The 14285-nt window shown below is 38.6% G+C and overlaps 1 protein-coding gene across 1 annotated transcript in view; it reads right to left on the reverse strand.

Annotated features, from left to right (window-relative positions):
- The window catches only part of kcnq2a (potassium voltage-gated channel, KQT-like subfamily, member 2a), a 37201-nt gene extending 31264 nt beyond the window's left edge, over positions 1 to 5937 (reverse strand). Inside the window, exon 1 of the mRNA XM_053625206.1 lies at positions 5354 to 5937. Within this exon, the coding sequence (XP_053481181.1) occupies positions 5354 to 5664 (311 nt within the window). The 5' untranslated portion in view covers positions 5665 to 5937. The remainder of the gene's footprint in view (positions 1 to 5353) is intronic.
- Between the last annotated feature and the right edge of the window lie 8348 nt (positions 5938 to 14285).

A 14285-nucleotide genomic window follows, 5' to 3' on the forward strand; every position in this document is an offset into this window, starting at 1 on the left:
CAAATAAATAATCGCAATGTGAACCTAATAATTTTTCATTTTTAAGTGTTCTATGGAAAATTCTAGAATAAAAACTCCATGGCACCAAATAGTAGCCAAATATTATTGTGCACATTTAAGTAATAATGAATAATTTGATTTTAATCATTATGTCAATTTATTTTACAGTTAACTTCAAAAAAAAAGATTGAGCACCCATGATCCAGAGTGACTTATAGAAGTGCTTTAAGATCTAGTTAGAAAACAAATCGGGGTGCTAGTGCAGATTAGACTGAATCAGTGTTTATACAAAAGTATATACGTTAAATAATATTTTTATGTGTATGGTTAGTGTTGGTGCATCAGATGCCAGCTTTTCCATTCAGACAGTCAGGGAAAATTTATTCCACCCCCCGAGTGCAAGGACAAGGAAGAGTCTTAAAGGGAGTCTAACTTGCGTCTTAAAGGGAGGTTTGTCAAGCCAAGCTGAATTTGTGGTTCAAAGAGCTCAAGTTTATTACAATGGTATGCTGGCCCGTTTTTGTCTTTGTAAGCATCGTTGTTTCAAATCTAATGCAGGAACCACTCACGTACATGAACTTGTGAAGATTGAAGACAAGCTGAGATACTGCATCCTGGACCAGTTTTGATGACCTAATAACCCTTGCAAACACTGTATAGCAACCAGAAACATGCAATAGTCAAGGGAAAGGACAGGGGACCCAACAAGTACCTGAATGGCCTCCTTGTGGGGGAAAATTGTCAAATACTTTCATTTTACAATAGTTGTTTAAATAAGGTTTTACATACAATGCAATTTAAATCATAATTAAGTACTATTTAAATCTAGGATTTTCTGGTCATGTACATATTATATTAATTACAGAAGCCATTTATGTGCACTGTTCACTCCCTGAATGATAATGTGCTTTTTTGTGTGGTTAATATAGCTTATTGCCAGAGGGAGTCAACACAGATAACACACAAGGAGGTTAATTATTTCTCATTACTTATATTCATAGAGCCGTATTAGTTTGAACCAGAATAGATGAAGAATTGCAGTGGATTGGTAAAACAAGAAGCAGAAGGCAGAGACTATGTCGGCCGCTGCTGAAGTAGATTGATGTTGGCATTAACCTATATGGTAGCTTTTTGTTGAAGGTATATATAAAACGTTTATATATAAACTATTATATATATATATATATATATATATCTATAGAGAGAGAGAGAGAGAGAGAGAGATATACAACACTGCTGCAGTTATTATACATCATTCACTGTGTAATGGGTTGTACAGTTATCTTTCCAATCTTGAAAGAAAGCTGCAATATATAATATCATAATTATTATTTAGAAAATTTGTGCACAAGGGAAAGACAAAGATGAAGACAGCTGCCAGACAGTGAGCTGTGACCATGAAGAGATAGAGGCATAGCACAATAAGACAATATTTCCATCCATCCATTCATCTTCTATACCACTTAATCCTTTTCAGGGTCACGGGGAACCTGGAGCATATCCCAGGGAGCATCGGGCACAAGGCGGGGTACACCCTGGACAGGGTACCTGTCCATCGCAGGGCACAATCACATACACATTCACACACCCATTCATACACTTTTTCAGTATTCATATACTTTGGACATGCCAATCAGCCTACCATGCATGACTTTGGACATGGGGAGGAAACCCGAGTACCCAGAGGAAACCCCCACAGCACGGGGAGAACATGCAAACTCCACACACACAGGGCCACGGTGGGAATCGAACCCCCGACCCTGGAGGTGTGAGGCAAACATGCTAACCACTAAGCCACCGTGCAAAGACAATATTTATGTTTGTGAAAAAGGACAAACTGGGCAGAAGCCACAGAGGTCATAAGACATTATCTCACAGTGTCAGCCTTTGCAATGCACAGTGAAGTGTACAGTGTCCCAAATTATCCATTGCTGACTATGTGTGTAAATATATACAGTGGATATAAATCATCTACACACCCCTGCTAAAATAGCAGAAATCAAGATAAACCATGTCAGATCTTTTTCCACCTTCAACGTGATATAGCAACCAACAAAATTCAGGTTTTAGGAAGAAAAATTCTTTGTTAAAGCAATGTTTGCTTGTAATACAGCACTCATTTTGGGTAAGAGTCTACATCTTGATTTGGAAATGTTATTCCACTTTTCCTTGCAAAAATGCTCCAGATCTATCAATTTGCAAGGGGATCTCCTGTGCAAAGCCCTCTTCAAATCATTTCACATGTTTTTTAATAGGATTTCGATCTGGGCTCTGACTGGGCCACTCCAAAACATTGATGATCTTCTTCTGAAGCTATTTGTTTGTTAACTTGGATTTGTGCTGGAAGGTGAATTTTTTTATCTTCTGCTGTTTAACAGAGGAATGCAGGTTTTGTGCCAAAATAGGACAGTATTTGAGCCCTGTTACCCCTGAAACATTTCTATTTGTTTTTCACTTGAATTTTGTTGGTTGCTACAGTGCCCTCCACTAATACTGGCACCCTTGGTAAATAAGCAAAAGAAGCAAAGAAGGTTGTGAAAAATTGTCTTTATTGTTTAACCTTTTGATCTTTTGTTTAAAAAAAAAATTCACAAAAATACTCTGCTCTCATGGTTATCAAACAATTGCAAACAAAACACAGGTTTATCCCCCCAAAAATATTTTTGCTAAATATAGGTGTGCAACAATTATTGGTACCCTTTTAGTCAATACTTTGTGCTACCTCCCTTTGCCAACATAACAGCTCTGAGTCTTCTCCTATAATGCCTGATGAGGTTGGAGAATACATGGTAAGGGATCTGATACTATTCCTCCATATTAGCAAAAAAAAAAAAAAGCTTCTTTGCTCATATTTACCAAGGGTGCCAATATTAGTGGAGGGCAGTGTATACCACATTAAAACTGGAAAATGATCCCACATTACTTAATCTTGGTTTAATTTTTTACATCACAATAATGTGCAGTTTTAACAGGGAAGTGAAGACTTTTTATATCCACAGTATGTATACACCAAATTACATAATAATAAATTAAGCCAAAGAGATCTAAATAAAAAGATATACATGGCCCTAGGGCAAATATGTATTGTTTTGTTCAGTGTATCTGTTCAGTGTATTGGCTGTGTTTGTATTGGCAGTGAAAATGAACTAGTAAAGATATAGTCCATTAGGTATGATGGCAGCAAACATACATTCATTACATAAAATGTGCTATATAATTGATTTGACTCATTCAACTCAGTCAGCAAGCATCTTACAAATTCACTATGAACATGGACAGCTAGTCTGAAGAAGCTCTTCATCATCAAACACTGTCCTGTTAAACAAGATAACCAGGAAAGTATGTGTCCTACTGCTTACATTATGATAAGATTCAAAACATTTTACTCACCCTAGACTAGAAGTAATGCTTTCATCTTTTGGGAACCTTTTTTTGGTATTAAGGTGTTATTGAAATGAATCAGTCTATGTAAAATGCTCTGTCAAATATCATAAGGAAACTTCAGCTCAAAGCACCAAAGCAGCTCTTTCTTTAGCCTTACACAACAGTTAAATAGGACAGTATTGTGTGCAGAGAGCTATCACAGCACTGGAGGAAGGTAACAAAAATAAAACCTTAGAAGGGCAAGACACTGAAGTCAGCATAGTCCACTCCTCCAAATAAAAAAATAGAAGGAGACCAAGGCTCTAAACTGTGGCTTGGTGCGTTTATAAATAATAAATCTAGCACACACCAGCAGATATCAGAGAGCTGAACTTCCTGTATGTTACAAACATAAAGACTAGAGTGCACAAATAAAATGAAAGCTATCTGAAATGGGTTCATCCATATTATAGGGCTTGCATTTCAGCTCTGCACCACATAGTTGGATCGTTTCAGAATGGAGGAGAAATCAGACAAATGTACCATGGAGACTGGAGCTAATGGGACACTCTTGATGATGTGTTTCAATTACTTCTGCCTTCTGTGGCTTTAGAGGAGCCTGAGCTCTGCTTAGAGAGAACTGCTATCGTGATTGTTGCTATGGGAAATAATCATTTTTCTGTCATGAAATAAAACTACAGAAAGAAAAGAAAGCTTTCGTTTTCACCTTTCATTCTCATGGACAACTCTTGGTCCCTAGGATCCTTTTTTGGCTCCCAATCTACTCAGGGAATCTCCCCCACACACCCTCTTTACGGCAACCCTGGAGGTCTTACTCCACAAGTGTGATGCCTCACAAACTTATAATCATGGCCGTCACTAGCTATGAGGATAACAAAGTCTGGACCACAGTAATGTAATATTACTTATTAATAACATACCATGTGCATTATTGTACTGATGGTCTAATATCACGTAACAGAAATTCAGAAATCAACAGGTACCTTAGGCTGTCTTGTAAGCCAAAATATTTCATGTCACTCAGAGCAGTTTATGGAGAAAAAAAAATGGAAGGACAACAAATTGCACACATTCTGCACCAGACAGTATTAACTGTGGCACGTTTCAGCAATGTGGACCTCATTAAATGTTTTATCCTGGTTACAGCCCTGCTCATAGGCTACATCTATAGTTTTAACAACGCATATATATATATATATATATATATATATATATATATATATATATATATATATATATATATATATATAGATGCAACATATATAGTCATACTAAACTAGCACCTGGCTTTTATACTTAGTTAAAATCTCCTAACCTTAAATAACCTTAACCCATCACTACCCTGTGCATACCAAGTACAGCAATCACAGGCTCAATAAGCATATGAACTATAGTCAGAGTAATGGTGAGGTTTCTTAGAATAAGCAGTCCAACAGCAGGTATCTGCACTGCACCGACTCACCAAGCTCTCTCTCTGTGTGTGTGTGTGTGTGTGTGTGTGTGTATGTGTGTTGGAGCTGCGTGCGGGAGCTGACCGGTGCTGAACGTAAGCGGTCGCGCGCATCTCACGGCTTTCTACCGACGCCGCATGGAGAAGAAAGATCCTCATCTGCATAAAAGGTGTGTCCCTGACTCTGAGCCACGTTTCCCTTTATCTCCAACAAAATAACGCTAATATGCAAATCAGTTCTGATAGAACATATAAATAAATAAATAAATTAATTAATTAATTAATTAATTAATACATTTTTAAAAAGCAGGTTGCAGATACTAGAAATACTAGAATTTTAAATGTTTCATGTTTTAAGAGTAGGACTGTCATTTCATGCACGTGCAAGGTAAAACATCCTACACGGGGAAAACAGTGATGCGTGCGGTTCTGCGGCAAAACGTGCAGCTGTTGCAAAACTTTTCCCCATTCTGATGCTGTGTATTAGACGGTCACGGTAAGTGATGCAGCTTTACTCACACATAAGCGTGGTAGACGAACGCCCAGCCTCGAGGTCTTTCCAGTGCGTTGTAGAGGAAATTCTGCAGTCTCCGGTAGCCCGCGCTGCGTCGGTGAGTCCCGCGCGCGCCGCCCAAGCCTGCTCGCGCTCTGTACAGCCCCATCCTGCCGCTGGAGCTCCGGCGCGCGCTCTCTCCGCTCCCGATCAGCAGCGCGCCGTCCCGACTCGTCTCCGCGCCGCTGGCATCCACTCCCACGAAACCCACCTTCGGCTTCTTCTTCTCCTGCGACGGAGAGCGAGAGAGGTCCCCGTTGGCCGATTTCTTCGTCATTGTCAGAGCCTCAGAGAGCCAGGCTGTCAGACTGGAAAGCGAGCATTGCCCGAATGGGTGTGTGTTCGGAGATTTTCCCCCACTGGGGGAAAAAAAATCTGCAGCTCTCTCCTGCTCTCCTGCCTGAGAATAAGTTCCGTCCTGTACTTACGTTAGAAACCCCATCGCACGCGCAATTCGTAGAGATTTTATTATATTCCGAATGAATGAAGTCGTTGGAAACGCGTTAAGGGGCGTGCGGGGAGAGGGGCGGGTTTTTCGGTGCGGGGGAAGGGGGGGGGTGTTAACTCCGCCTCTTACCCGAGTTTAACCAGTCGTAACTTTAACAGAGTTGATTCGTACTAGTTTTTAAACGTGAGCAAGGTGTAGTGGCCACATATGCAAGTCATGCAGTGAATCATATCTAAAAGATCATGCTGATTCAAATCATTTTAACTTTGTAGTTTTTTTTGTTTTGTTTTTCTTTACCAATCCTAATGACAGTTGGAAAATACTACTACTCTATAAAACAAAGATGTTTTATATAAAATGAATGGCCAGTTTACACCAAGATCACAATCAGATTACAAAGGGTACCCTTGCTACAATGAATAATCTGTCCTGGACACTGCAGACTTGCACCTAAGGACTGCTGCTGTATTGTGCTCATCCCAGAACTCCAATATTCAACATATGCCCATACTATATTTATACTATACTATCTTTACAACACACTCAGTACTGTTTGATATACAGGGTGTCCCAAACGTCTCCATACATATGGGACTACATGTTCCAGTACCAGGTAGGTTGTGCCTTCACTCTTAAAAATAAAGATTCCACTTAGAACCAAAAATGGTTTTTCAGCCTGATGCCATATAGGAGAACCTTTACAATAATGTACAGTAGTCTTGTGTACAGTTATGTGTTGCACCATGGTCCTGGAGAAACGACATTTCATTCCAATGTATACAAGTTATAAAGAGGAATGACAATTAAAAACCCACTTGATTTGACATGACTTGTGTGGCAGGCGCTGGCAATATACTAGCTATTTTGCAACTAGATTTGGAGCAGTCCCTCCAAGAGGGTTAATCTTTCTGTATCCCTCTGTAAGGGATTAACAACTAAGGATAGGATTAAAACCTTTGAAAGGGATTAAAATGTCATGATTCACACCTTAGTCTTGGTAGTGGAACACTTTGGCCAGTACATGTAAAGACTCTCTGATGACTCTGCAAAAGCTACCCTGCATGACAGAGTCATTCTTCCTACTGGCCACCAAAGAGGGCCTGGATAGGAGGGTACAGATTCAGCATGGCCAAATAGACTGTTCACTGGGCACCTTTACATCACCACAACCTGGTTCCAACACCACTAAGGGCCTGCCTGCCTGGTGGAGCACTCCTCCAGACTCCCCCAAAGGCATCAAGGTTCTTCTAGTCTACCCCCACAAGTTGGCCCCTAGATAGCAGCCCCTCTACCATTGCAGAACTTCAGGCAGTATGTACAAGAAGGGCAGGGCCTAGCAGTGGGGCACTTATTGCAGGGGTTCCCAAGCTTTTCCAGGGCAAGACCCCCCAAATGGCATTAACATTTGACCAAGGCCCCCCTTTTGCAAGATGTCTTTAAAACACATTAAAAATACAGACTTCTGAATATCCCCCCCCCCTTTTTTTATTAATAATTACCTCTTTCATCTTTACATTACATTACATTAAGAATTGATTGTGTGTGTGTGTGGTTGTCTGAGAGAGAGAATCCATCCATCCATCCATCCATCTTCTACCGCTTATCCTCTTCAGGGTCGCGGGGAAACCTGGAGCCTATCCCAGGGAGCATCAGGCACAAGGCGGGGTACACACTGGACAGGGTGCCAATACATCGCAGGGCACACTCACACATGCATTCACACACCCATTCATACACTACGGACACTTTGGACATGCCAATCAGCATACCATGCAAGTCTTTGGACTGGGGGAGGAAACCGGAGTACCCGGAGGAAACCCCTGTAGCACGGGGAGAACATGCAAACTCCTCACACAAAGGGCCATGGTGGGAATCGAACCCCTGAGGTGAACGTGCTAACCACTAAGCCACCGTGCGCCCTAGAGAGAAAATCAAGTATTTATTTATTTTTCACACCAAATTGTTGAGACCCCCTGGGCGCCCCCACTTTGAAAACCACTGACTTATTGGACAGCGACTATATCAGATCAGTGGATCCTAATAACAGTATCGCAAAACTGCTAGCGTTACATTTTCTCCCTCGCAGAGCTGGATATCCCACTGGGACAGGATGCTTGTTATACTTGTTAAATGGCTTTCCTTATCTACTCTAGTGGCGGTCATCTTGGTAGCCCTAAGGTGAGTCCTGAGTTCTTCTTAATACTGTTGGTAGAGTATACCATATCCATGTGTATCACGCCACCCTGGTAATTAATTAGAATGAAATAGAATGCATGTTATGTAGGTAACTGTGGTTCTATGACCTCTGATAACCACCAGGGTCATTGAAAGATTTTGGCAAGATGGTTCCAGGGAAAGATGGCTGTATGACAGAGGTATTTATTATATACTGTACATCACTACATGCCTTTGGTTGAAGGTCTTGGCATGTTTCACAGCATCTGTGGAGGTTATTCAGGGTTCATAGAAGCACAGTTACATACAGTGATGGGAAATAAGTATTTGGATACTTTTGTTTTTTGTTTTAATATGCTGAAAGTGCATAAATCCACTTCAAAGTTACACACATCCTTTGACCTTGTACTTATAAATATAAACAGAAAAAATGTATTCATAAGCATAAAAAAGACGTTTAAAAATGAATGACTTTTTTGCAAAGCTATTGCTGGCAATTACAGCTTTGGGACGTCTAAGGAAAGCCGTAATTGGAGTTTTGCACCATTGTGGTTCAATTTTGGCCCATTCGTCTTGTCTTCAATTCCCCAACCAACGGTAGTGACAGGGATGTTTAGGGGCTTTGCTACTTTATGAAGCTTCTTCACCTTCACCATGACTGCTACTTGTTACGTGCAATCTTTCTAACCAATATCAGTGTCTTTTATAAGGACACCAGGAGCAATATGCCTGAGAATATTTTTTGCACCATTTATATTTAGCACTTGATTTACTTTGTACATGCTTTATGGCCAAAAGTTTGTGGACACCTGATCATCACACCCATAAGTGTTTGTTGAACATCGCATTCCAGATTTAACCCCCATTTGCTGTTATAATAACCTCCACACTTCTGCAGCAACAATTGTAGTTATAAAGAATTTAAGTAAATGGTTATCACTATAACTTCTAGGTAAAGGAGACAGGTTGATCATAGTAGGACTATAGGATTAGTATCCATAGGATCCAAGCTGGTGAGCCTAAGAAAGCAGGGGCAGGAGCCTGTGAACCTCGGGATTGTTACCCCATGATTAAGTTTAGGGAAAAGTCATTAAACATAACTTAAGATAGTGGAGCGATATATACATAACTTAATATGATAGCTTTAAGATGATTTCAGTGCAAAATTGTTGTTGTCAGTGCATGCTCTGGCAGCTTTGTCAGTACTGACAGACCAAAGCTGATGCATAAAGAGATGCTTTTATTGCATATTTTAACATTAGCAACACATTTAGATCTAATTGAATAAGGAAAACAGGCATGGTGTAATGGTTCAATATTAAAAGATGGAGTTGCTGAGCACCTGAGTAGGAGTAAAAGCAGGGCTTATCAGGACAGAAACAAAACCTACTGCTGGAGTTCAAACTGAAAATGGAACAGCATGATATAATGTCTCTGCTTCTTTTCTTTTTTTTTTTTAGCAGGGAAAAGTATAAGGTTATGTATCTACATACATCTAGGATCACTTACTGAGTATATAGAAAATATACAGTGCTTAAGTTTAACATGCTGTTGAGTTGCGTGTACAGGAAATCATACAACAGGAAATGGAATCTAAAGCTAATAAGCAAGAGCTTCTCTTAAGGCCACAGGACAGCTTCTATAGAGCTACTGGCCAAGAGCTATATTGACTCTCTTCGGTATTTTAATGGTAATTAATGGGTTCAAGTCAGCGCTGATGACTTTGCAGCAATTTGTTCAGCAATAGTTCTAACGTTGCACTTCCGTGGACCTTCTGCATGACTTGCAGCCATGCCAGACTCACTTAAAAAAAAAAAAAAAATGCACTGTCAAGATTCCAGGGAAAATTAGAAAATTAGTCTGTGAGCTTACTGAAGGAGGACTTCAGTGTTTCAATTTGAAACACTGAAATCCATTTTTGTAGTAATATTTAAAATAAAGCACGATAGTAAGAGTTAAATTATATTCCATTCAAATTGTAGCAGAAATTCATGAGTATAAAATGAGGCATTAGCAGGGAAACAGTGCTGAGAGGGGGTGCAGGAGCTTGGAGCTAAATAAAACTTTAGACTAGCGGTAGAACTGAACAAAACCTAGAACTTTACAACCTAGAAACACAGTTAGAAGTCTGTGAGATGGTCATGTGTGTGCGTCATAGGCATTGTGTCATGTCAGCATGTCAATGAATAAACTTTTTTTTAAAAATATGATGTATAACTTATAATATATCATAAGTAATATAAAATGGGGCGCACGGTGGCTTAGTGGTTAGCACGTTCACCTTACACCTCCAGGGTCGGGGGCTCGATTCCCAAAGACATGCATGGTAGGCTGATTGGCATGTCTGTAGTGTCCGTAGTGTATGAATAGATGCGTGAGTGTGTATGTGATTGTGCCCTGCGATGGATTGGCCTGTCCAGGGTGTACCCCGCCTTGTGCCTGATGCTCCCTAGGATAGGCTCCAGGTTCCCCATGAAGGATAAGCGGTATAGAAGATGGATGGATGGATGGATGGAAGTAATATAAAATGTTAACAGTATAACTATTTCTTTACACAGCACGCTGTTACACCCCCTAGATTAAGTAAAAACAATAAATGCAGAAATTCTTTTTTGCCTCCACAACCTGGCAGAAGTATAGAGCTCTGAATAAAATGTAAGGCTGACAGATGTGATTTTTTTTTTCCTAAGTTAGATCATTAAAAGCTGTCTTTCACCATTTCTAACAAAAACTGTGAAACAATTTGAATAAAGTAAGCTGTTAAACATTTGTTAAACATAGATGATTAACAGCTCTGAATCTCAGATGAGATAAGAGAAACTTTCTGGGCCTTGGGCATTTACAGTACTGTAGTTAATGAGCGCAGTAAATCACTGGCGTCACTTAGATGAAAAAATATGCTAATTATATTTATACAAAAAGTGACTATACTGTACCTAAGTAGCTCAGCAGAAGCTTATATAATTAGGGTATAATAGATCCTAATAATTAAAGCTTACAATCCAACACAAGCTAAAGAGATTTTAAACACTTCCAATCAACCAACCAACTTCCATACCACTTATCCTACACAGAGTTGCGGGGAGCCTGGAGCCTGTCCTAGGGAACTCCCAAGGCAGGGGGACACCCTGGACTGGGCGTGGAAACCGGGGAAAACCCCCAAAGCATGGGGAGAGCATGCAAACTCCACGCACACAGGGCAGAGGCAGGATTCAAACCCAACCCTGGAGATGTGCGGCAAGCAAAAATGCAATTTGTCTGTAAATGGGCAAAAAAGACATGGCTTCAGAGTAACTGTGTAAATTGAAAAAAGGTCAATGTAAGTTTTTGTCAGCGGTGTCCAATATCACATTCTAACCAAGCATTTTTTACTTATATTTAGTATTTAATGCACAGTCTGAAGAGGATTAGGCCAGGTTTTCATTTCACTGCAAGTTATTTACTGTATATAATTGTGTATGTGACCAATAAAACTCTTGAATTGAAGCAGAGGCCACACCCAATACAGCTTGTTTAATTCATTGCTCTAAGTCAGGGGTTCCCAAACGTTTTGGGCAAATGACACTAAATGGAATTTACGAATTTTCTAGAACCCCAAGCCTTGCTCACTCTACATTTTTTTTTTCTTCAGGACTTGTAAATTAATATTCAATTAATTGTTTTTTGGCATGTTCCTCATTTTCCACTGAGTCAGAGTCACTCAGTGTTGTCGAGGAAGTAGTGGAGGCAGTCGAAGGTATGGATGGAGAGAAATGTGCTCATTTTTAATGTGGTTTGTTTGATTGTAACGCCCTAAAATTTTTCAAAACAGTAGCACACAAAATCTGTTTTCATAGTTAGAGCGAAATTCGTGCTAACAATTTATACAACAAGGGAATGAAAGAAAAGATTAGACTGTGAGTTTCTCTCACAACCTTATTTGTAAATCAAACGACTCCATGTCGTAGTTTGGGAACCCCTAATATAGGTCCTTAAACAGCAAATGGGTTGTATCATTGTGCTCCTGCTTAGTGGGAATTAAAACCTGTAGCTACACTAGCCATTTGAGGACCAGATTTAACTCCCGTGTTCTGTGTAAATCCACTAAATGAAAAATTCTCCTTACTAGATGAACACTGTTATGACTTCCTTGGCCTGCACTTTTAAGTTTGCTTGATATACTACAGAAAAAATTGGAGTAATAACTACAGGGTGAGTTTGGCAACAGTGTCGTGTGTTATGTGTTTGTCCTGTTTCCTGTTAAAATCAAATCAGAACCTTGCAACAGCTTCCAGATCCAGCCATGAGAATGATTTCAATACATTTTTCTTTTGTCAAAGGCGTTTTTTTTTTTTAAAGCTATCCGATATAAATATATAAGGCTTTATACTATAAACTAAGTATAAACAATTTTGGAAGACATTTTGCTAAAAAGTGTTAATTTCCCCTATGTATGGAGACTTTTTTGACACCCTGTAGTTAAACCATATAATTTGACAAGGCAACATATCTTACTATATAATGTCAAGCTTAATTATACAATACTGATCATTAACCACAAGAAATTTTAATTTCCATACTGATCTGACAGAACATTGGGGTGAAGTAAAACCATATGATATATACCTGTTTCATTGAGAGTATTTCTGTGTAGGTGATCACACACATCAGCCAGTAGTGTGACAACAAATTACTTCAAACCTGTCAGATTTTAATAGACTGTTAATGAGCGGACATTGTGATAATCACATTGATTTAAAAAAAAAAAAAAAAAACCTCTTTTCAGTACATTCAAACATCCACAGATATTACAAGTTAAAGAGCATCACCATTATATACTTAAGCTTATTGTATACAAGGCTTTTTCTCTTCTTTTTTTTTTACTGACCAAGAGATTCCCATTCCAAGCCTTAGGACTAACACACATGAACCTTTCTGTGTTTCTTACACATGTATCAGCTAATCCCAAACATAGGATGATGCAGGAAAATCCATCTGGGGCTGGACAACACTTATATACTCAAAAACTTAATGTTACAGCATGCTAATCTGGTTTCTCCAAAGCAAGCTCAGCCTGAAATAGACGTAATCATCTCACTCTGTGGTAAACTCTATTCCAGTTCCAACTAAAGATGTGCTGCACATAGCTATACATATCAGGTATTTTCAAACTAGACACCCAATTCTTTTCCTATCCGAAAGGCACCGTGAATGTCAAAAACACAGCACTGCATAACACTGAACACACCCTTTGTCACAGTGTTTTGTCGGCTATGTGACAAAACAAAGACATATAATCATATCTGTAGTATGTTCATGTTGTGGGAGAAGGTGGCATTCCACAAAATAAAATGTGATTTAAAACATCTTATGCATACCGTTCTGTAAGTATATATTAAATTCAGTATATTTATACATTAGTTATTGATTTTGAAATAATAAAAAAAAAGCCTATGCTCAGTTCATCATAGGCTAATCAATAAATAACAATTGAGCTTGCTTTGAGGAAACAAAATGTTATATTAATGTTAGATTTTTCCCACGGACAAGAAGCACGGCTCTGGTACATTTTTCAAATTGTCTGTAAATCTCTACTGACCACATGGGCATGGTTAGAAATTTAAATACTGAAAACAATGTAAGTGGAAATACACAACAAGGACTGCTATTCACATATACAGCATGTATACAAAGATGTACAGTTTCATATTGTTAACATTAATAATTCAATTTAAATTATAGCATTAGAGGACCTGTTTTATATATATATATATATATATATATATATATATATATATATATATATATATATATATATACACACACACACACACACACACACACAGAGAGAGAGAGAGAGAGAGAAAGGAAATTCAATAAAATAGTTTTCACTATATTTAAGCATCCTTCAATGATCCCTTTGTTTTGTACAGTATTTAGCAAACACTGTTGAATAATTTGAGCTTTTTTTATTGTGCTTCTCAAAACACTCTTGCTATGCTCTAGAATAGTTCTTTACACTGTAACACCCAGAGATTAAAAAGTGCCAAAACCAGACACAAACAATGAAATATCTTCACTTTCTCTGATCTGATTAAAAATCTTGAGCATTTAGTATCAATAGATGTCAACTGTTCAACTTTATTTAGCTTTCTCACCTAAAATGATCTTCCTTCCTGCATACATTATGGAACTCTGACACAAACTATAACATAAAATAAAATAAAGCATTTATAAATATATATATATATATATATATATATATATATATATATATATATAAACTAAAACCGTGT

This window comes from Ictalurus furcatus, chromosome 5, assembly GCF_023375685.1.
Source record: "Ictalurus furcatus strain D&B chromosome 5, Billie_1.0, whole genome shotgun sequence".
Lineage (NCBI taxonomy): Eukaryota > Metazoa > Chordata > Actinopteri > Siluriformes > Ictaluridae > Ictalurus > Ictalurus furcatus.